Source organism: Phyllopteryx taeniolatus, chromosome 1, assembly GCF_024500385.1.
Source record: "Phyllopteryx taeniolatus isolate TA_2022b chromosome 1, UOR_Ptae_1.2, whole genome shotgun sequence".
Taxonomy (NCBI): domain Eukaryota; kingdom Metazoa; phylum Chordata; class Actinopteri; order Syngnathiformes; family Syngnathidae; genus Phyllopteryx; species Phyllopteryx taeniolatus.
This window is the reverse complement of record NC_084502.1, coordinates 28036514-28060707: the sequence shown is the minus strand read 5'-3', so window position 1 is coordinate 28060707 and position 24194 is coordinate 28036514. Positions and strand designations below refer to the sequence as shown.

At 44.7% G+C, this 24194-nt stretch overlaps 1 protein-coding gene across 17 annotated transcripts in view; it reads right to left on the bottom strand.

Annotated features, from left to right (window-relative positions):
* Window positions 1–24194, bottom strand: part of dmd (dystrophin) — a 216594-nt gene that overhangs the window by 71677 nt on the left and 120723 nt on the right. For 12 of the 17 annotated variants that reach the window (XM_061785408.1, XM_061785324.1, XM_061785369.1 and 9 more), the window contains 26 exons: window positions 23594–23755; window positions 23041–23151; window positions 22439–22612; window positions 22207–22362; window positions 17654–17824; window positions 16083–16262; window positions 15842–15964; window positions 15305–15475; window positions 15077–15199; window positions 14821–14955; window positions 13713–13865; window positions 12977–13147; window positions 11189–11215; window positions 9956–10078; window positions 9683–9855; window positions 9473–9608; window positions 6126–6301; window positions 5242–5407; window positions 4798–4911; window positions 4478–4627; window positions 4302–4400; window positions 4059–4155; window positions 1221–1390; window positions 982–1099; window positions 526–737; window positions 274–428 (listed from right to left, as the gene is read on the bottom strand). In XM_061785408.1, the coding sequence (XP_061641392.1) occupies window positions 274–428; window positions 526–737; window positions 982–1099; window positions 1221–1390; window positions 4059–4155; window positions 4302–4400; window positions 4478–4627; window positions 4798–4911; window positions 5242–5407; window positions 6126–6301; window positions 9473–9608; window positions 9683–9855; window positions 9956–10078; window positions 11189–11215; window positions 12977–13147; window positions 13713–13865; window positions 14821–14955; window positions 15077–15199; window positions 15305–15475; window positions 15842–15964; window positions 16083–16262; window positions 17654–17824; window positions 22207–22362; window positions 22439–22612; window positions 23041–23151; window positions 23594–23755 (3746 nt within the window). The remainder of the gene's footprint in view (window positions 1–273; window positions 429–525; window positions 738–981; window positions 1100–1220; window positions 1391–4058; window positions 4156–4301; window positions 4401–4477; window positions 4628–4797; window positions 4912–5241; window positions 5408–6125; window positions 6302–9472; window positions 9609–9682; window positions 9856–9955; window positions 10079–11188; window positions 11216–12976; window positions 13148–13712; window positions 13866–14820; window positions 14956–15076; window positions 15200–15304; window positions 15476–15841; window positions 15965–16082; window positions 16263–17653; window positions 17825–22206; window positions 22363–22438; window positions 22613–23040; window positions 23152–23593; window positions 23756–24194) is intronic. The other 5 variants (XM_061785391.1, XM_061785485.1, XM_061785432.1 and 2 more) reach the window with 3 other exon arrangements.

Genomic DNA, 24194 nt, shown 5'->3' with positions numbered 1-24194 from the left:
ATTAGTATGCAGGACGGCTGTTTCTCCGAAGTCACGTCCTTAGTGGTGGCAGTCAACTTGTGTAGCCACAGCTGCCCTTGGGCCACCACCAACCACATCCATTCATGGACAATGTGGGTGCAGTGTCTTGCCCAGGGAGACAACAACGATGTGCTTGGGTGTGGATACGAACTGACAACCCTCCGGTTTCAGGGCATACACTTAACCTCTCTGCCACGCCGCCCAATGAGTGAGCTGGCTCTGGGTGTTCGTGTAGCGAAAATGTGTACGTACTGCTTGTTGATGTGTGTCCAGACGGCCACCATGTTGTCATTAATTTGGGTCACTTTGTGTGTGTCGTCGTTGGCGTAACGTGTCAACAGTTTGTCGGCCAACGCATTGGTTTCATCAATTTGACCCTCCCACTGGAGCACGTCATTTGCGAAGCCCTGAGGGGATTGGGGGAGGAAAGACACAACAACAAAACTTGTTGAGAAGGAATTAGCTGGCACAAGTAGGAGTGATCAAGCTTTACATTGAGCACACCTTGAGTTCAGCATTCTGTCTTAAAAGAGCATCCACGGTGTAGGTGACCTCCTGCCAGGACTCCAGCCTCTCGCTGGCACGCTTGATGAGAGCATCCACCCTCTGTTTGGAATTTAGCCACTCAGTGGAGTCCTGAAGCATGTTGTGAAGCTGCTTGTTTCTGGCTGAGAGTTTGGCCTGAGAGTCCTCCCAGTGTGTCTGAAGTCGGTCAACTACCAGACAAAAACTCAGATAGTTCTATACTGTTTTGTCAAAGTTACCCAATATTAACTCCGCTAATATGTATCGTTTTATTAAAACTATAAGGATCATATTCTTTTACAGTGTAGTGGGGGAACTATTAATAACTATTGAATGCCATGCTGCATTTGTTTTTGTTAACACAATTATCTGGACTTCTACTTAAATACGAGTGAGTGCTTTTGCCACCTCTGACCAATTCTGCATGCGTCTTACTGCGCTCAGTGATAGCGTTTCGTGTGTCCTGGTTGCTGGTTTTGTTCTTTAAGTTCTGGGCTGCGGTGACCTGTCTGTCCAGCAGAGGGCGTCGCTGTTCTAGCTCCTGCAAGGATGCCTAGACCCATAAAATGCATGTCAACATATGAATCAAATGTATTTTTATTTTTTTAACAAATCATTGGTTGCTAGTTGAAATGATGTGCATATACTGATAAACAGAGCTGTGAGTTAGTGACCTTGAGCTGGCCAATGTTGTCGTTGATGTCATCCAGGTCAGCCACGACAACACGCTTGTTCTGCACCATGTTGTCCAGCATGGTCAGCCAGTCGGTGAGCTCTGCCCATGACTTGTTGAACTGCGCCAGGGCAGCAGAATCGGCCTGGGCGCTGCCTGTAAGCATTTCACCTGGAGCATACACAGTGTTTCATACTACATTACATCATGCAATCACTTCAACACTCAACAAACAAACAAAACAAAGCTTAGCATCTGTTAAAGTTTGTACAAGCACAAAAGAGGTTTATGAAGATGATGATGGTATGTGAGCGAGCTGTTCTGCATGTCAGCCCTACTGTAACATAACAGTGGGGCTTGTTTACATAATAAGTGGGTTTCTCCGCTAATGACATGACGAGCTAGGCTAGCTGAATATCAGCCAGTTTTATGAGATGGCCATAAAGTATCTGAAACGTGGCATTTGATTGATAGTTGACTGGTGACAGGGGCGTGGTTTCAGCGCATTCAGCAAAGACACCCACAGAGTTTAAGAGCAGAGACAGCGGCTTCATTTCTACCAATTTTGTAGAATACAGTTGATACAGTTGTCCCTCAATCTATCGCAGTTCATTTATTGCGGATTCAGTGCATCACGGATTTTTTTGGATTATACAGTACAGTACAGTACAGTTACTCAACTGCAGCGCCCAATCCCCACTATACACAGTGGTGAGTGTGCACTGCTTCACCCTTCGTGATGAGCACAGAAGTCCAATAACAGAACACCATTCGGGTTCTGATTGGGCGGCCATTCGTGCCATTCACCCCCTTCCAGGTCTCACTGTCATTGCCCACATGAGCACTGAAGTCCCCTAGCAGAACGATGGAGTCCCCACCAGCCCCTCTAAGGACTCCAAAAAGCGTGGGTACTCTGAACTGCTGTTTGGTGCATACGCACAAACAACAGTCAGGACCCGTTCCCCCACCCGAAGGCGGAGGGAGGCTACCCTCTCGTACACTGGGGTGCCGGGGGGCAATAAGTATACCCATACCTGCTCAGCGCCTCTCACCGTAGGCAACTCCAGAGTGGAAGCGAGTCCAACCCCTCTTGAGAGGACTGGTACTAGAACCCAAGCCGTGTATGGAGGCGAGCCCGACTATATCTAGTCGGAAATTCTCGACCTCACACACCAGCTCGGGCTCCTTCCCTCCCAGAGAGGTGACATTCCACATCCCAAGAGCCAGCTTCTGTAGCCGGGGATCAGATCGCCAAGGTCCCCGCCTTCGGCCACCGCCCAGCTCGCACTGGCGCACTTATATTTTTCATCATAGGGGTCTTTTAGCCGTGCTTTGTCTGGTCCCTCACCTAGGACATGTTTTCCATGGGTGTCCCTACCAGGAGCTTGAAGCCCCAGACAATTTAGCTCCTAGGATCATTGGGACAGACAAACCCCTCCACCATGATAAGGTGACGGCTTCCAGGAGGGATGACTGTACTTAGTGATTTGTTTTTGTATAACTGGAGCTGTGGTGCGGCCGACACAACCTGGAGCTGAACACGCTCAAGACTGTAGAGATGATCGTGGACTTCAGGAGGCATCCTTCGTCACAGCTGCCCCTCAGGTTGTCCAGCTGCCTTGTGTCAACTGTCGAGACCTTCAAGTTCCTGGGAATTACAATCTCCCAGGACCTGAAGTGGGCGACCAACATCAACTCCGTCCTCAAAAAGGCCCAGCAGAGGATGTACTTCCTGCGGCTTCTGAGAAAGCACGCCCTGCCAACGGAGCTGCTGAGACAGTTCTACACAGCGGTCATCGAATCAGTCCTGTGTTCTTCCATCACAGTCTGGTTTGGTGCTGCTACAAAAAAGGACAAACTCCGACTGCAACGGACAATCAAAACTGCTGAAAGGATTGTCGGTACCCCCCTACCCACCCTTGAGGACTTGCACGCTGCCAGAACTAAGACAAGGGCGTGCAAAATCCTCTCGGACCCTCCCCACGCCGGTCACCAGCTCTTCCAGCTCCTTCCCTCAGGTAGGCCCTACCGATCAATGCAAACTAGAACTAGTAGACATTCCAACAGCTTCTTCCCTCTTGCAATCAACTTCTTAAACAGCTAACCTATAATTCCATTACAACAAGCTGGCAATTTTTTGACTTGAGTTCGTTGTCACATTTCTGTGGGGCCAATTATGTATTACTCGTGCACTCGCTGTAGTTGTCTCGCCATGCTGCACTATTTGCATATACTGGCCACTCATGCCAGAGTAGCATCTGCTCCATTTGCACACTGATTGAGGAGTATCCGTAACATTTGCACAACCATTGTCCCAGATTATCGCACTACTCGTCACTTTAAACCGCATACACTCCTTGAAGTCTCAGCGCCCTTTGCACAATGGTCATTGCACCGGACTATTGCGATATTAGTCATTCGAACTGCTCTAAGTGCTAGAGGACTCTGCATCTTTTTGCACAATTGTTTTTTGTCAATGTCTTTATGTCTCCAAAGTGTTCTGTAAATTGACTGTCTGTTGTACTAGAGCGGCTCCAACTACCGGAGACAAATTCCTTGTGTGTTTTGGACATACTTGGCAAATAAAGATGATTCTGATTCTGATTCTGATCATTCAAATTGGGCAGGTTTGTGGACAACACTCTTCTCTGTGGTGTGTCAAATAAAAAAAAAACCACATATTTCGAATGGTGGTAACTCAGTACAAAGTGTTGCAAATCAAACACTGGTGGTCGCATATTCATCAAATGTTGCTAACTTTATGTGATTTGAAAGTTTTTGCGCCCCCTGAAATCTGATTGGGAACTCCTCATCTGTATGAGGTCCTTGGAAGGCTTACTGGCTTTCCTGGCCACGACGAGGGTTTTCCTCTCCTGATGCTGCCGCAACAACTCCATAATGACAGTCCAGTCTTCTCTCATCTTCATGTACTTCACCTGTTGCCACCAACACACACACACACACACACACACACACACACACACACACACACACACAGGCACAAGACACACATAGACATTATCATCCCACTGAAACACTCTTGTTTCTTTGTGCTTTTTATGCATATGTTTGTTTGTCACACCTTATCTGATTGGCTTGGAGTAATGTCTTTGTACAACTGATTTGCTCGCTGAAGAACTGACTCAACTTCGGGTTGCTTGACTTTTACTTCCTCGATGAGCTAACAGAGTGGACATTATACATTATGTACAGCTGTACACACACATATGTAAACGTGTGTGTGTGTGTGTATCTTACACTGGGTGGGGGCTCATCTGGACTGTGCTCCAGCTGAGCTCTGGTTCTGGACACCCAGCTGGACAGATAGTCCAACTGAACCTGAAGCCTATCCAGTTCCTTCAACAGACTCTCAATCTCCAGTTGGCGTTCAGGCAGAGCCTTGGACACCTAAGTGAGGTCAAAGTGATGTATGAAAAGTCATCCTATAATTTCACAATCATTTGAACAATTTAATGTTGAACAACCCTTTTAAAACTTTTTTGTAATACTTTGTATAGACCACTGAGTGACAGATCATTGGTTTGTTAGCGACAGAATTCTGATTTCTGCATGTTTACTTGTTGCCAGCGAGTGTTCATAATCCTGATGTCTTTTTGTTTGTCAGCAGGAATCTGTCGCATGTTCAGATCTACCACCGCTGCTTTCTTGCTCGGAAGTTCTGCCACACATGCCTGCCACACAAATTAAACAATGCACGCGTGTGCGCGCGCACACACGCACACACAAACACACACACACACACACGCACACACACACACACACACACACACGGTTAAGGTTCCTGTACCACGACATTACTTGTCCTCAATAGTAAGACAATCAAGCACAATGGTAGAACGACTGTGTCTTACTTACATACGTAGTAGACAAAAATGTCCCTAGCAGTGAAACAAATGTTACTAGTAAGACAGTCATTCTACTAGTGTGCTGAATTGTTTTAACAGTACATGCCATACACAGACACACGCAGTGTGTGGTGACTGGTGCAGTGTTGACAGTACCTGCACTTTGCCCAGCGTGTTTCTGATGTGTTCAGGCTCATGAGGTTGCAGCGGGATGACCAGAACCCCCTCCGCCTTGTCTAGCCAACCCAGCATCGAACCCACGCTCTCCTGTAGCTGCGCCGCTGTCGCGTGCGATTCCTCTGATCTGCAGGACAGGACTGTGCTGTCATCACAGAAGTATTACTGTTGTTGATACGTGCTGTTGTTGTGCGCATCGTCCCTCAACCTCTCTTTCCTGTTTCCTCTCTCTAACTACCCCTCGGTCCCTTTATCTCTGTCTCTACATCTCACCAGCATAGGTTCTGTTTGAGGTTTCCTCCTTTGAGGCATTTTTTCCTTCCCTCCGTTGCCGAGTGATCAGGTTCAGGAAGTCCCAAAACATCAATGGTAGGTTAAGTAAAGACTCCTAATTGCCCGTTAGTGTGAATAGTTGCAGAGTAAGTCTATGTGTCTCAGCTGACATTGAGAGAGATGCAGGCTATGGTCAGTAGTCCATCACAGAGCACAAAAAACAACAGGGCACGTGTTTACATGCACACTCACATTCAAACATGGACAATGTTTGGAAGGTGCAGACTCATACAAACTACACACAGAATGGTCCAAGCTAAGATTCTGTTCCCGGATTCTTTTGACAATGAGGCAGAAGTGCTAGCCAGCTGATTAAATGATTGACATGTAGACCATCCAATGATTGCATGAACAGGGACTGAAAATTCGACCAATGACGGTAGAGTAATATTGTGCAGGAAGGTGGGACTTGAACAAAGTGCTACAGAAGAATGCAAGTTGACAGAGGTAATGAAATCAAATCCCGGCTGCCTTTTTGTACTTTTCAAAAAATGGTTGTTGTTGTCTAATCCACACACACATGCACGCACCTTCTCTTGCGCTCATTGAGCTGCTCGTAGACATGAGCCCAGCGAGCATTTAGAAATTTGAGTTGTGCTCGGAGGCGGGAGGCATCATCTGGTGTACTCATCGGGCTGATGTCCTCGCTTGCAGAGGTCACTCTGTTCAACACCACTTCCTGCAGTGGTATAGCTTCTGTCAGGTGCTACAAAAGCACACACACACACACACACACACACACACATACACACACACACACACACAAGCATGCAGACTTGAGATTGATTTACAAATTTCCCGCAGGCTCCAAATTACGTGTTCACTAACAGATTGCGTGCACTGTTGGTGGGTGCTTTGCACATAATTTAGTAAGATTGCCATCTTTTTCTAAGATCCCAAATAGCAGGAGCTAAACGGTGTGTTCACACATTCTAATTGTTAATTCTAAGAAGACAGCTCTGTGGTTCTGATCGTTTGGGAGAGCAAAATGAAGTTTGACGTGATGGAATTGGAAGTGTTAGCTGAACAGCCAAAAGAAATCTATCGCACCAATAATTTGGAGGCAGTCAGTAACTGCATAAAACCCATGTTTTCTTTGATTTAACTCATCCAGAGTGAATAGGAATTGGACGTTTTTTTTTTTTTTTGTCCTGTTCGGCTGTTAGGTCAAGCAGAATGGAGGATCTGTATCCCTTTTATGCCAGAACAGTTTTACTGTGTCACAGTGGAGTTTTTAAGCTTCCGCTGTGGTTTCTTCGTATTGTAATTTATTGAGAATCAGAATCGATCAGTCGAACAGAACAACGTTTCTAGAGGGCAGAGAGAAACGAAGACAAAAGACAAAGCACTAATGGTAAACAGGATGAGAAAAGTGAAGCATCACATATCTACAACAATGAAACATTAGATATGAGCTTTGCATGGGGCTGTAGAGCTACACCCTGTGAGGGAAGGACAGGACAAGATAGAACAGGACAAGGACAGGAGAAAAAGCATGCAGGACAAGGGTTGTGAACCCAGCTGTACAACTGAAGTGTGGTGGGATTGACTATGTAAATTATAAAAGTCTATAGGACGAGAGTGTGAGTGAGGGGAATTTGCATATTCATGAGTTATTTGTCGCAATAAGTGAGTGGCCCCACACCCAGCGAAAGAGTACCAGGGGTGTGTGCCTGCGGACACATGCAAGTGAATGGACACCATTTTGCATGCACAAAGACTGACAGAAGTGTCCTGTAATTGCTGTGCCTGCACCGCGGAGGCTGAGGACCCCACCCAATCAATCGACGGGCTTGATCGGGCCCATGGGCCACCCAAGGGCAGCCCGGTGGACGGGACACGTCCCACATCGAGGGACCCAGGGCGGTCCGCCGGCCCCACCGAGGCGCCCTGACAACTGGCCACCGGGTGGAGGCCGCAGGGAGCCAATGCACCCCCCACCCTCCATCCCCAGCAGAGTCACACACCTCTGACTATCTTGTGTAATAGTGTGTTCAAAACTTGGGACAGCACACCCGAAAAAAAAATGCTCTGGGAGAGGCCAGCACCAATTTTCACAGTGTGTTGAAATGACCCGGCTAACTTCAATGGAATTTTGTTATAGGTGATATGGCATGACTCCTTCTTGTGACTCCTTCTTCGATCATTCAGAAGTTCCACAATTGCAATAATTTTTGTTTCTGGCATTTCAAAGAGTTTTACAAGAGCAGAAAAGATCCAATCTCCCACTTATTTTGCCTACGCCTCCTCCTCCCTAATGTAACCGCAGTCAAACAGCAGTGCCGGTTTGCACCTGCCTTGTAGACTGACTATTTAATGACGCAAAATCGGCCCTCACAATTTGTCTCAGGTTTGATGAATCATATTGCACATGCAAAATGTATCTTATTTACATCTAGTCCTCCCAGAATGAATTGCTCTGCAATTTTGCCCATTTGGCAAAGGCAAACCTGGGAATGCCTGGTCAGTAGCTCAGCTTCCAAATCTGTTTCCATGAGCAATCAAGTTTGCGCCCATTTTTGCATGAGGACATCTTAAGCCAATCAGGCCCAAAATAGGTCAATCAAATCAAAGCAACAGTTAAGTTTAGTCTCACACCAAGCATTGCTGTCGCTTTAAAAAGTTGACCAAAGATTTGTATAGAGATTTTAAATAAATATGCAATCAATCCATTCAAAGAGGTTGGGGCAGATTGGGTATCAGGTAGCAGATGGTCTCCTATGCATCACTGTCTGTGCACAAGGAGAGTGAGAGCTGATCACAGTCACCTGTAAAGTGGACTGGACATATTTCTTTTGATCACTGACTTCAACTACCTTGGCCATATTGTGCTGAATAGCATTCAAAATCCTTAGGTTTCTAACTTTGTTAGAAGAGTATATTCCTTGACAGTTTTGGCTGCAAATTTTGACTGGTACAGTGGACACACGTCATCAGCTTGTTTGTCTTGCATTGAGTAGCTTTTGAAGTCAGCAGGGTATTGTTTTAGCATACAACAATAATCGATAGTCCCCATTTGGACAATGACTGCATTTTTGTGATTTTGCCTCTATATACCACCAAAATAATTTGAAACCAACCAATTCAATTTAGATTTCACAAAAATATGTAATTTGCCATTTTTGAAATTAAACCAATTTAAAGTATTTTGCAGAGGCTCCAAAATATTTGGGCATTTGGTATAATTGCAAACATCCATCCATTTTCTGAGCCGCTTCTTCTCACTAGGGTCCCGCTCGTGCTGGAGCCTATCCCAGCTATCATCGGGCAGGAGGCGGGGTACACCCTGAACTGGTTGCCAGCCAATCGCAGGGCACATACAAACAAACAACTATTCGCACCCACATTCACACCTACGGGCAATTTAGAGTCTCCAATTCATGCATGTTTTTGGGATGTGGGAGGAAACCGGAGTACCCGGAGAAAACCCACGCAGGCACGGGGAGAACATGCAAACTCCACAGAGGCGAAGCCTGATTTGAACCCGGGTCCTCAGAACTGTGAGGCAGATGCGCTTATCAGTCGGCCACTGTGCCTTCCTTCATATATTCGTTTGAAAATCTCTAATTTTATAAAATTGGCATTCTGACTAAATGTAATCTGGATTTCCTTTTCATGAATATTGTGGACTTTGTAGTAAACCCTCTGCATTTACATTCATGATTGATTGATTGATTGATTAATTGATGAAAATTAATTAATTCCCTTTTCACATGGAACACCAAAGCCGCTTTCTTCCAATGTCGCTGTTCTTTGTGCAAGGTAAAAATATGGAATGAGGCTTCGAAGTAGTATGTTTGTATGGATTCTATATAAAATGTCTGTAATTCTTGAATTTAAATAATTTGTTTTGGCTGAGTGTGCTCGTGTGTGATACCATGAGGTGTTGTCGTTGTGCTGCTGGCTTGCTCTCAGCCAGTTTGAGGGCACCCTCAGCTTCGTGAAGCCACTCCTCAAGTGCTCTCTGGTCTGCTCCAAACTTATGCCACTTGGTGTTGCAGTCCTGCCAGCGCCTTGAAGTGCACACACAATTCAGTTTCCTTCCAACCTCCTATGGATCATTTCCAACCTGCTTCTCCTTGCTTACATTAGCCGTTCTTTGTGCAATTTGTTCAGTTTGTCCCAGTTGGTCCCGAGGCGGGTAGCACTTTCCTGGATTCGCTGGGACTCCAGAGGTCGGGCATTGGATTCCACTTCCTGTCTGCGGGACAGCCCTGCCTCCACTGGACCACGCAGCTTGTCAATGATTGTCTTCACTTCCTGTGTGTGTGTGTTGCTGGAGGTTATAGTCTACCTTCTTTAAATTATGTTTTTGGTTCAATTGGGGCGTTCAGACCCGAACCCATAAAGCGGCACTGACCTTCAGGCAGTGCTCTTGCTGAGGAAGGTTGTAATAAGCTGCAGGCCAGTATTCTGGGGAGTTCAGTTTGAAGTCTGCCTCGGCCACAGAACGTAACAGCGCCTGCAGCTCTGCCAGGTAATCCTGAACACGTACAGACAAACACACACACATAGAGGAACGAGAATGCACCATGTTGATAAACCCAGAGTTGAGTCATGTAAAAAAGAATCTGAAAAACAAACAAACAACAAAACTAATCTGGAACTCACATTTTCAAATGATGCATGCAATTAAAGGGTATTTCTGAATTCTTAGGTCTACAAGATAGATTTCTACATTCCCAAAATACTGCCATTACCACACCATTCTATTTCTATTGTTCACCATTTTCATGACTAAAATGTAAGGGCATGCTGAGAGTTGCTGACCAAATTACTCTAAGTGACATATCTGGTTAATACAAACCAAATCCAATCCATTCCCATTTACCATGCCAATATGCCCTCTCTCTCTCTCTCTCTCTCTCAGCATTCAGTGATAACTCAGATAAGAATGAATTAGAACTACAATGGCTCATACTACCAAGGTGTTTTAGGTGGGTTTTTTGTTGTTGTTGTCGTCATCATGTCAACGGCAGTCAGTATGATTACAACCATAATTCCCAACAATACTGTATATTGTTAATCGATTGTATCAATCAAAACTGAGCATGATTAAATGTCTAAAGGCAGATTTTTGGGCATCCCCAAACTTTTGCAGGTCTACCTAATGTTAAGGCCAATGAGCATGTGAATGTAGATAGATAAGCTAAGGAAGAACTGATTGGCTTTAGCGTGTCCCCCGAAGGTATGAAATCTGCATGTCACTTAACCCACTATGGTTAACAGAACCACCAATATCGTAGAAGTAATTAAGATGGGTATGACAAGAACAAAATACAGTATGTTTCCCTTGCCTTCAGGATGAGTCTTCAAAGTTGGACAAAATTCACATCTCAATGAGCATTTCCAACACAAGATGTACTGAGGTTGACATAACAGGAGGTCCAGCGTTTAGAATGTAAGTCTTGTTTACCACTGAAGTGTTATTCAGAGACATGCAGCAGCATCCAGCTTATTAACATACAATTTATCTGAAAAGCTCTCAGATGAAACAAATCAGATGTGCATTTTGTCCAAGCTCATCAGTTTGCCTGGTAGAATAATAAGTCTATGTTTGTGGGTGCACATGATTAGATGGAGGGATACATACATTGTCAGTGATTGGCACACCGGCAGACTGCGTAATGTCATTGGTTGGCATGCGGTGACACAGAACCAGACAGAGAAACCAATGAGATTCAGACATGACCTTTCTTGAAATAAACACTTCACACATGGCGAAGAAACTCAAAAAGGAGCCGTGATTAGAATTCGACGGGAGCGGCTCAAGTAATGAGTGAAGTAACTAAATATTCATTATATTTAAAAAATTGCAAAGGAGGCTCAAATAACTGGATTAAAAGGAACTATTAAATCATTCACTGCCACAGACATTTATCTTTGTCAACTGGAATCCAACTACTTACTGCCACCGCCGTATACACTGTATATTCTTCAAGTACGATTTTCATGGGTCTCACCCATCTTGTCTGTGAAATCCAGGTTTGTAAACCACTGTAATGACTAACTGATCCCTGTAGATGGTGGTGCTGCAACGCTTTGGAGTTGAGATCAGCACAGTTTTTGAGAAGAAGATAAAGATTAGGGGTGAATCTCAGCTTGTCACGTCGATCATGAGGGAGAGAAATGCAGAGACGTCGTGAATCGGACATGATTAGGCACCTTGACTCCCCAACAGAGTATGTATATGTATGGTATAAACAGAGTAGTACTAGTAGTAGAAAGTGTGTCGCAACCGTGAGAAAAGATGATGCAGGTCATAAAGTGAATGACGAACACCAAGTAAAAAAGCTACTTTAGTTCAGCTTGAGCCAGCAGCGTGAGCAGCGTCACTCACAGCGCGTTTCATCATTGTATATCTTTTAAGTAAAGTTTTATTTTGCCCAAAAACATTAGCGTCAAAGTCACTGTTCTGCTTAATGTTTTGATTTTCACATAAAGCTTGTTTTCTCCACTTTTCAGTCAGAAACCGGTGTTTTTGGTGAAACCAATACTTTCTGCTGATGGTTACTAAAGTACAGAAAATGTAGAAACAAACGTTTTCACTGAAAACGTATTCACTGAACACAATATTCTGTGGCTCTTGAAAGATCAGTCAAAATACTTCATAACAGCGGCCAATATGGGGAACTGCTTTGAAAATGGTTGGCAGCGAATGAGTTAATCAAACTTAAAAAGAAGTAGGGAACTTATTACCGTCATTACTTATTTTTCACTTGAAATCTGTTTTAATTGAAAAAAGACATTTTTTACAGGCTTTTCAATATACTGTATAGAAATACAAAATACATACGGTGGCTAAAGTACCATTCACGACATAGTAGACATTGTCAATATAACATATAGTCCATTACATCGCTATATTATTATATTAACATATGCAGGTATATGTAACACTTGACTCAGGCACATGGAGCTTGTTGACTGAAGCCATACACAGCGTCTTCCCGCCACAAAAGTGTATCCAGTAACTGTTTTTAATAAGACTAATTTCAACCATTTATGTTTCCATAAAATTTGTGTCCTTCAACTATAATAGTTTGCTTTATTAAATTACAAGAATCTTGCACGCAAACATGTACATCACATTGTACAGTTTGTTGTGTGTGTATTTGCATTTGCTTTTATTTTGCTCTGGTGTCTGCAGCCTGGTCGCATTGCAACTGACAATCTGTTCTAAACTGGCTTACCTGGATAATGAAAGGTTAACTAAATAAATTTTGCTGCCAGGGCTTTCAAATGGGACTTGATTAACCGCACGGATTACAAGCGTTAGAAATAGTTACTCACACAGTGCAGTTGAAAAATTTGTGTTATTATGGAGTTTTAAGTTTTCTGTTAGCATACGGTAGAAGTGGTGTTGCCTACTGGAACTCACACATTGTCTTTGAAAGGGTTTGAGCTTGCTCTCCACCTCAGCCCAGCGCCTGTTGAGCTGGAGCTGTCGGGGCTCCACTAGACTGGCGGCTCCAGCCACTGAGAGCTGATTGGCTAAGCCCTGCACCTCCTTAAGCTCCTCCTTCTTCAGGGTCATCTCTGAGACAATTTCCTAGTGGGTGAAAACCAACCGAGGACGTCATTTTTTGGGGGGACAGTCTACGACTCGTCAGGGGAAGCATAGTGACACAAGTACGGCGGGGACAATTCTTTTGTGAGACTTTATTAGCATTGATAATGAGTACAATCACTGGAATGTGTGTGTGTGTGTGTGTGTGTGTGTGTGTGTTGGGGATGGAACAACAGAAAGCATGTTGACAAAATGAAAAAAGAAAAAGAAAGAGCAGTGAGGAATCTCAGTGACGGCAACAACAGGCAAGGCTGACATCCACTTAACGAAATGTCATAGTGATCATCTGAAAGCGAAAGACAAACATGTAGAGTCAGTGGCGGGGCGGGGGGGGGGGGGGGGCAGTGTGGGGGACGTGGGGGCTTCCATAAAAACAAAATAAATCGATGTAAATGGAGTACATCAGCAAGTAGGACCTTAAGGTCATGGTGACGAAAAAAAGAAATTAACCATTCGCTATATACAGAATGTGTGTGTGTGTGTGTGTGTGTGTGTGTGTGAGTGCGCGTGTGCGTGCGTGCACCGGCATGGGTGCGTGAGTTGTCACCTTGACCCTCTCGCCCTCAGGAGGATCGGGCAGCTGGTCGACACTGCGCTGGATGTCGTCCAGCCAGGCCAGCAGGTCATGTGACTTCCTTCGGTACTGGTACCACTGAGGGGCAATAGCGAGCGCCTTCCTGTTCCTGAGCACGCGAAGGTCCTGCACGAGCACACATGGCTCATAAACTCACATAAAGTGAATAAAACAGTGGATGGAGCAAACAGTGAGCCCCTGGTATTTGCAGAGTTTAGGGAGCGAGACCTGCCGCGAGTAATGGACATCCCCCTAAAAATCTTCGTACTAGCCTCTACAGGGTGTCGCAAAGGTCACTATACACTTCCTTTCTTCCTTTCAGGTTTCATTCGGACAGAAGCCCAACAGCATTTGACGGCTTAGGCTTGGCAGTTTTTGTAATAAATTGGCTCGCCAATTGACATAAAGTGCAGTTCGACTGCAGCTCAGTGCCAGTTTGAGTAGCTTTATGGCAATCTAGTGGATAGTAACTTTTCGGATAATCTGTATTAATAATTTAAACTGTAAAAATACCACAAGATATGACCCCAAAACACTTTAATATTATTTCAAACTCCATCCATCCATTTTCTTCCGCTTATCCGAGGTCAGGTCGCTGGGGCAGTAGCTTTAGCAGGGAAGTACCGTTTCAAACTCCATCCATCCATTTTCTGAGCCGCTTCTCCTCACTCGGGTCGCGGGCGTGCTGGAGCCTATCCCAGCTATCATCGGGCAGGAGGCGGGGTACACCCTGAACTGGTTGCCAGCCAATCGCAGGGCACATACAAACAAACAAACAACCATTCGCACTCACATTCACACCTACGGGCAATTTAGAGTTGTCAATTAACCTAGCATGCATGTTTTTGGGATGTGGGAGGAAACCGGAGTGCCCGGAGAAAACCCACGCAGGCACGGGGAGAACATGCAAACTCCACACAGGCGGGGCCGGGGATTGAAACCCGGTCCTCAGAACTGTGAGGCAGACGCTCTAACCAGTCGGCCACCGTGCCGCCTCGTTTCAAACTAATCTTACTATATTAGAGCACCTCTGTATCTGATAACTTTTTTAAAGGGCTGTAGATGTTTGTGTGCGAGTTACCTTGACAGTGTTGTATTTGTTGCCGAGCTGCTTTTGTTTCAGTCTGATGTGTTCTCTCTTGTCTTGATCCGGGGCTCTCCTCTGCAGATTCTCTCCTCTCAACAATAACTCCTTCACTCCACCTTCCTCACAGTCCTTGGCCCCCCCCACCCACACACACACACACACACACACACACAAACATATAATGAGTTTTTTAGACTAGAGGGTCAAATGTCACAAAAGATGACCCAGCTCTTTCTCCCATTTCTGTGACCTTGTCTTCCTGGAAGTCCTCTTCCTTGAGGTTTTCCCCTTGTTTCGCTTCCTCCTCCAGAAGATCCAACCAGATCTGAGCTTCGCGGTGGTACTGCTCCAGTTCTTTGGCCGATGCTGCTGTCTGAATTTTGTTTTTGTCAGGAAAGATTATGTCAGCATACCACGCGGTGAAAAAATAAAAAAACAAACATTTTGAGAATTATTCCTGGTTGTTGTTGTGTCCCACCAGTCTAGAGGTGATGCGTTGTGCAACAGTGTTGAATCTCTGGGTCAGAAGCTCTACTTTAGGCCCCACCTGGGCCTGGCAGTTCTCCCCTCTAGTTGTCATGAGCTCCTGCGCCAAAGTTCTCACTTCCTCCATCTTTTTCTTCGTCAGCTCCAGCTCGGCACGCAGAACCTGGAACACAGAACACACGCACACACAATACAGACATCATATTGGATTGGATATCACTCATTCATTTTCTCCCACATATATGGTTCAGTGTCACGGGTCATTACACCCTGGACTAATCACCAGCCAATCAAAAGGGCACATATTCACCACGTCACACGTATTTCCGGGTGGCAAAAACTCTGATTGTACCACTATCAAACAAACTCTTACATTTGACCAGGGCAGAGTGATTGGAAAAAAAAAACAGACTAAATGGCTTGAATGATGATTTTAGCCTTCTTCTCTGTCAAACTACAGCTTTATTATCATAATTCACCTTCAAGTATTTAGTAATTGCCGATAAACGATGGACAAAAATAAACCCACCTTTTGCGCAGCATCATTGGGTCCCTGGTTGTCCATCTCATCCATCTTTTTATTTGCTCCGTCTATCCATCCATTCACTTCCTCAATCTCTCCATCTAACTTTTTCATCTGCAGCTGGTAGGCCTGAAGACAAGGAGTCAGACTTCTGTACAAACTATGTTATTTCAAGCACAATTTAACACTTGTGTGTTATTTTAGCTCTGACAAGAGAATATCTTTAAATCAAAAAGTGCGGTCCCACCAGCAGCAGGTTTAGCCACTCCTCCGCTCGGGATGTGACTGCAATCCAGTTGCAGCGCAGCAGGCTGACTTTGTCATCGACCAGGCTCCCATGGACCCGAAGAACCGCCTTGAGGGCCTCGGCCAGATCCACCACGGCCTGCAGCTGCGGCTCCCGCTTCTCCGTCTCACCGTGGATGGACTGCATGGGGCAAGGCGTAAAGAAGGGCGTCAAATATTCATGCATCAGTAATTGTTGTTACTCCAAGTTAAAGTAACATTTGCACTTTGAGTTAGTTATCAACTATGTCATTTCCCTCAATCAGTGAAATGTGTGTAATGATGGAATGATGTCAGGCCAAGTGGACCCAACACATCCGATTTTGTTACACTTATTACAGCCTTACACTATTAGACATTTTGAATAACGCTATGAATTGTATTTGTAAATATCTTAAATTGAGTCAGTGTGAAAACCCATAACAAATGAACTCTTTTGACAGTTATGCTTTTACAGTAGACCAGGGTGGGCAATTAATTTTCCCATGTGAAAGAGTGGAACAGTTGTCGAGGACCAGACCAACATAGCAACCTCAAGTGAGTCCAGTATCAATTTAATGTCTTTATAAAAATTGTATTGTTTTGAAAAGCTTCTACTTGTGGAGCTATGGTATATGTTCATTTAGAAATAAAAATGTTTTTCAAAGGTCTTAGAGCCATGGGTGATACAATAAATAAAAAAATAGATATTAATCTGTACACAAATGTACCTTTGTGGGTCACCAGTTCCTTCTGCCAAAGAATCTAAGCTATCCAGTTTTAACAAAACAGTCTTACTCAAATGGATCTAACCTATTTTCACGTTATTGTTTAAAAAGACGTCAGCCAGACTTTCAATCTTGAGGCCACATAATGCCGCATGGCTCCCATGAAGTGAGGAAAAAGAGTTTTACGACACTTCTTAGACAGTTCAAGTGTCCAAGAGAGTTAACAGATTTGTTCTTAAGCTATTCTCAACACTTTAAATTTGTTAGTAATCAGTAAAAATAGCAGAAGACTTTGGGACACATTTGTGAAAAAATATCAAATTTACCAAATTTGGACATATGTGGTTTCCGTCCAACCTCGATGATTTTCTGAAATACTCACCTATTCGCGGCTTTTTGTGCTCAGGCCAAAGCAATAAAGTATTACTTTGGCACCATCTTCTGGCTGGCATCACGGGACTATATTAGGCGAGTTTAGGAATTTCATTTAAAGAAAATTATTGCTTTGCTCCCATCTTGTGGCGTATGGAGGCATTATTTTAGGGGGCTACGTCAATTAGTCAAGGATTTTCACCAAATAGTGGGATTCACTGTATGCATATATTGACACTACTGTGCTGGCGCTACTTGAATGTCAAACTATTACTTTTGTCATGCTGGAACCAAGAAGTTGGACTTCAAAAGATGAGACCACTGAGAGAAAAGGAGCTGATGGACTGAACAGCAGTATTCCTTTAAATATCATTTTACATGCCAAGGAAATATGTGATTGATACAGTGTCAAAGCGCACTTATATTCTTTTTGTAACAAGTGTGTACACTGTACCTGTGCCCACGCCACCTCAGCCTCCAGGTCACTGGGCATACCGTCTACAGCAGAGCGCCTGGTCAGCTCGGCATCAGTGGCCGCGAGCCACTCTGTCAGCCCATTGAGCTCCTTGCGAAGCTTCCTGGACAGCTTTAGACTCTTCTCCAGCTCCAATTTACTCTCCGTTATCTGTACCAAAATAAACATGACTTGAAAGAATGCTTGAAAGACAACAATCTCTACCAATGCCACTGTGTGACTGAAAAGATATACATTCCTCTCATTGTTTTTAATCACACTTAAAAGCAGTCATTTATTAACAGATTTGAACTTAATAGAATAACAAAATATGCGGCTTGAAAGGCGAGTTACTACTTTTCTCAGAATCCCCCCCCGCCGCCCCCCAAAAAAAAATAAATATATATATATATCGATGGCAGGGGGAGCTGCAGAGTGATCTGCACAAGTCCTGTTTCAAGTACACGCACACACATCCACATGCACGCGCACACACACACACAAGTCATAGGGTGTGGCTGTCCATCTGGGTGTGTGTGTGCCTTTGACAGGCAGCTGTCGCATAACGACACATCCCATATGATTTGTTCTTTCTGCATAGCAACATAAACTGTAGGGATGGGATTTTATGGAAAAAGTAATGATCATGATTATCTTAATGGATATTGAAATCACAGGCGGCACGGTGGCCGACTGGTTAGAGCGTCAGCCTCACAGTTCTGAGGACCCGGGTTCAATCCCCGGCCCCGCCTGTGTGGAGTTTGCATGTTCTCCCCGTGCCTGCGTGGGTTTTCTCCGGGTACTCCGGTTTCCTCCCACATCCAAAAAACATGCATTAATTGGAGACTCTAAATTGCCCGTAGGCATGACTGTGAGTGCGAATGGTTGTTTGTTCCTATGTGCCCTGCGATTGGCTGGCAACCAGTTCAGGGTGTACCCCGCCTCCTGCCCGATGACAGCTGGGATAGGCTCCAGCACGCCCGCGACCCTTGTGAGGAGAAGCGGCTCAGAAAATGGATGGATGGATGGATGGATATATTGTCATGAGCATTTTTATATATTGTATCGAAGTCGAAGAAGAAGAAGAGGTGGAAAGCGGGTTCTTCAGCAGAAAAAGAAGAGGAAAGCACAGAGCCTAGAACTGAATGTGGGGACTTTGAATGTTGGGACTATGACAGGAAAATCTTGAGAGTTGGTTGAGATGATGATTAGGAGAAAGGTTGATATATTGTGTGTCCAGGAGACCAGGTGGAAAGGAAGTAAGGCTAGAAGTTTAGGGGCAGGGGTTAAATTATTTTACCATGGTGCGGATGGGAAGAGAAATGGAGTCGGGTTAATTTAAAAGAGTTGGCTAAGAATGTCTTGGAGGTGAAAACACTATCAGCTCGAGTGATGAGGCTGATACTTGAAATTGGGGGTGTTATGTATAATGTGATTAGTAGCTATGCCCCACAGGTAGGATGTGACCTAGTGGTGAAAGATAAATTCTGGAAGGAGCTAGATGAAGTAGTTCTGAGCATCCCAGACACAGAGAGAGTCGTGATTGGTGCAGATTGTAATGGACATAGGGTGACCTACAAGAGCGGAGGTAGAAGCACGCACATTACATCTTGTGCAGACAATGTAATCTGAAGGAAGTTACCGACTGTAGTGGTAGGGGAGAGTGTGGCTAGACAGCATAGGATGGTGGTGTGTAAGATGACTCTGGTGGTGGGGAGGAAGATTTGGAAGACAAAGGCAGAGCAGAGAACCATGTGGTGGAAGCTGAGACAGGACGAGTGTTGTGCAGCTTTTCGGGAAGAGGTGAGACAGGCTCTGGGTGGACAGGAGAAGCTTCCAGAAGACTGGACCACTGCAGCCAAGGTGATCAGAGAGGCAGGCAGGAGAGTACTTGGTGTATCTTCTGGCAGGAAAGGAGAGAAGAAGACTTGGTGGTGGAACCTCACAGTACAGGAAATCATACAAGGAAAAAGGTTAGCTAAGAAGAAGTGGGACACTGAGAGGACCGAGGAGAGGCGAAAGGGACACATTGAGATGCGACACAGGGCAAAGGTAGAGGTGGCAAAGGCCAAACAAGAGGCATATGAAGACATGTATGCCAGGTTGGATACTAAAGAAGGAGAAAAGGATCTGTACAGGTTGGCCAGACAGAGGGATAGAGATGGGAAGGATGTGCAGCAGGTAAGGGTGATTAGGATAGAGATGGAAATATGTTGACTGGTGCCAGCAGTGTGCTAGCTAGATGAAAAGAATACTTCGGGGTGTTGATGAATGAGGAAAATGAGAGAGAAGGGAAAGTAGAAGAGGCAAGTGAGGTGGACCAGGAAGTGGCAATGATTAGTAAGGGGGAGGTTAGAAAGGCATTAAAGAGGATGAAAAATGGAAAGGCATTTGGTCCTGATGACATTCCTCTGGAGGTATGGAAGCATCTAGGAGAGGTGGCTGTGGAGTGTTTGACCAGCTTGTTCAATAGAATTCTAGCGTGTGAGAAGATGCCTGAGGAATGGAGGAAAAGTGTGCTGGTGCCCATTTTTAAGAACAAGGGTGATGTGCAGAGCTGTGGCAACTACAGAGGAATAAAGTTGATGAGCCACAATAAAGTTATGGGATAGAGTAGTGGAGGCTAGACTCAGGACAGAAGTGAGTATTTGCGAGCAACAGTATTGTTTCATGCCTAGAAAGAGTACCACAGATGCATTATTTGCCTTGAGGATGTTGATGGAAAAGTACAGAGAAGGTCAGAAGGAGCTACATTGTGTTTTTGTAGATCGAGAGAAAGCCTATAGAGTACCCAGAGAGGAACTGTGGTAGTGCATGCGGAAGTCTGGAGTGGCAGAGAAGTATTTTAGAATAATAAAGGACAGCAGTGAGGTGTGCTGTAGGTGTGACAGATGAATTTAAGGTGGAGGTGGGACTGCATCAGGGATCAGCCCTGAGCCCCTTCCTGTTTACAGTGCTGATGGATAGGCTGACAGATGACGTTAGACTGGAATCCCCGTGGACCATGATGTTTGCAGATGACATTGTGATCTGCAGTGAAAGCAGGGAGCAGGCTGGAGGAACAGTTAGAAAGATGGAGGCATGCACTGGAAAGGAGAGGAATGACGATTAGCCGAAGTAAAACAGAATATATGTGCATGAAGGAGAGGGGTGCTGGGGGAAGAGTGAGGCTACAGGGAGAAGAGATAGCACGGGTGGAGGACTTAAATACTTGGGGTCAACCGTCCAGAGCAATGGTGAGTGTGGTCAGGAAGTAACGAAACGGGTCCAAGCAGGTTGGAAGGAGTTGAGGAAGGTGTCAGGTGTGTTACGTGACAGAAGAGTCTCTGCTAGGATGAAGGCTAAAGTTTATAAAACAGTGGTGAGGCCAGCCATGATTTACGGATTAGAGACAGTGGCACTGAAGAGACAACAGGAAGCAGAGCTGGAGGTGGCGGAAATGAAGATGTTGAGGTTCACTCTCAGAGTAACCAGGTAAAATTAGAAATGAGCTCATCAGAGGGACAGCCAAGATTCAATGATTTGGAGACAAAGTGAGAGAGAGCAGACTTCGATGGTTTGGACACATCCAGAGGAGAAATAGTGAGTATATTGGTAGAAGGATGATGAGGATGGAGCTGCCAGGCAAGAGAGCTCGAGGAAGACCAAAGAGAAGGTTGATGGATGTCGTGAGGGAAGACATGAGGGCAGTTGGTGTTCGAGAGGAGGATGCAGGAGACAGGCTTACATGGAAAAGGATGACGCGCTGTGGCGACCCCTAAAGGGACAAGCCGAAAGGAAAAGAAGAAGAAGAAGTAATGATAAGGTTTTACAATTCAGAGTTTGGCTGAAATTCTTGAGAAAAGTATGCTTCTAATGTCACTAAAGGGCTCTATTTTTGTGGACTGCACAACTGCGGAGGCGTGCAAAAACTGGCATATATTGATTTTCGTGCAACCGCAAAGCACTTTTTGAGGGGAGGCTGAAAGGGGTTAATGGCATTTAATCAATTTTAGTGGGGAAAGCTGAACACGATGGACAAAAGTATTTTGAGTTACAAGCGTGGTCATGGGATGAATTAACTCATATCTCACGGCACCACAGTGTTACCTTGACTAACGAGTTTAATTCATTCTGTAACCAAGCTTGTAACTGAAATTACTCCCGTCCATCGTGTTCATCTTTCCCCACTAAAATTAATTAAATGCCATTAACCCCTTTCAGCCTCCCCTCCCCTGTTTTATATCAAATAATTTTTTTCCCATTGAAATGAACTGAAAATCAAATTTTTGCTAGGAGCACAAAAAATAAAACAAAACAAAACAAAATTTAAAAAAATGAACCAAGCAACAGCTCATAGATTTTCAAGTTAGCAGCGCATTCGTAAATCAAGGTACCCATTAGATGACTCTGAGGTCATACCTATGCTGCTCACCGCCCCTAGAAGGCGCATAGGACTAATTTCAGTTGGACGGCATTGTCTCTCAGCATTCACATGAAGCGTGTGAGGCAACTGCAATGTCGAGTCGTGTTTACCGGTACCGTCCTCTTGTGGCGCGTGCGTGTGCTCACACCTGTGCTCCAAGCTGGTTGTACAGCAGTTTGAGTGCAGTCACACGATCGTCCAGCTCTTTGGGATGCTCGGTCTGTTGCCTCTGCACGATCTGCCTGCCTGTTTTGATCACAGTCTCCACCTCGCCTTTCACCTCGCTCAGCACCTTGTACAACTTCTACAAGACACCCAACAGAGTGGAGGTCATCGGCTTTCATCGGTCAATTGATCAAAAAGCATACATGGACACGCACCATGCACTGCTCCAGCTGAGACTGCACCACATCCTGCTCTACACTGCGAATGTCCAGCACCCCCACCTGACCTTTGACACCAGCTAGCACACGTTCGCACTCAGTCAGGCGAGCTTCGAAGTTGGCCGGCTTCTGGAAGAGCCGGAACTTGGTCCACACATCCGTCAGCATTTTCTAGTTTGGGCAGAAGTAGGACTTGGGATCTGTTCATATACATGTGCGCTTGTTTTCATGGACGCTTGTTTTCATGGACAGCTCAATACATTAGTGTCAAGAGCTTAATTTAGTGAAATTCAAAAAGTGAAACTCATGTTGTAAAGATTCACCACACACACTCGTATATGTATAATTTAGATGATTACAGCTTACAGCCAACGAAAACCCAAAACTCACCATCTCTAGAAACTGGAATATTACGTAACAAACAATCAAGAAACAATGAAAAAAGGAAATTAGGCCGGAATTTCCCCTCTGAAAAATATTTTCCAAAGTGTTTAATTAACCTATGTAATGTATGCGTACTGGATGGATGGATGGATGGATGGATGGATGGAGAGTATAAGTACTTTATGTGTGTGCGTGTTAGGTTTTAAAAGGGGCACCTGTGTCAGGTCTATCTGTCCAGTCATCCTCTGGGATGGGTCCTTTTCCTGATTCTTCTTCCTCATCTCCTCCAAGGTTGCATCATGGCCACTCAAGTCCGACTGGAGTTTCTGCATAGTACATTATCCAAAGTGACAGCATTTCAAAATGTACCTTCTTTATTTTTAACTATTGATGTTGCTCCTTGTTTTGACCAGGAGGGGTCAGTACACAGTAGCATATTGTAAATTGTTTAATTTATACTCTGCATAAAGCTTGTTTATAGGTGTGGCTTCAAAAGAAAATGTAATATTTGGTTTACCCTTAATTTGTTTGTTTTACTTTAGTTAAGGTGGTTATGTTTTTATTAGATTTTGCAAATCTTTCTTCAATGTTTTACACTGCCTTCTTCAATGTTCAGTGAATAATACCATATGAGAAAAGTCATATATATGCAGGAGATGGTGTACAATTTGACGCTATGTCAAATTAGGATGCTTTGGATCGGGCGAAGTCTGCACTCTAGCGCCAATGGAGTTAAACATGCTCGCCTGGTTGGTCCATAAACGCTACCTGAGCTTCCTGTGGTATCTGTTGAGCATCAATGTTGTCAGCCAAGTACGCCCTGAGGTGGCGCTCCGTGTTGGCCAGCGACTCCTGGATGATCCTGAGTCTCTTGTCATTCTCCTGGTCCCACTGAATGCTCTTGGCCAGCTCCTTCTGCCTGAGGGACGCCTGGATAACAACACAGTTGAATTGTCTCAAGAAATATTTATAAAGTATCATCCTATATGATTCTCTGAGGGAAATTTCCAGATGAACCCAGAATGCATTATAACCTTAACAGGTGAACTGTATTTGACCTTCTCTCAACTTTTGAATGTCCAACTGTTCAATGTTTAAAAGTACTATTTGCACAACTTGCTTTTTTCTAAAAAAGGAGATGAACAGCTGAATTCACAAGAGGTGGTTGATCCATGAACATTTTGTCGGACGTCCACTCCTACGCCCTTCTGTGACTCTTCCAGTTTTTTTTTTTGTTTGTTTTTTGTTGTTGTCACAACCTGCTGATGACACTCTAAGCTCAGTGGCCACTTCCCTCAGAGAGCAGTCTTGCAATGGCAAGGTACTGCTGATCAATTGTTAGGTGTTGACTTGGCCTCACTCTTATGAT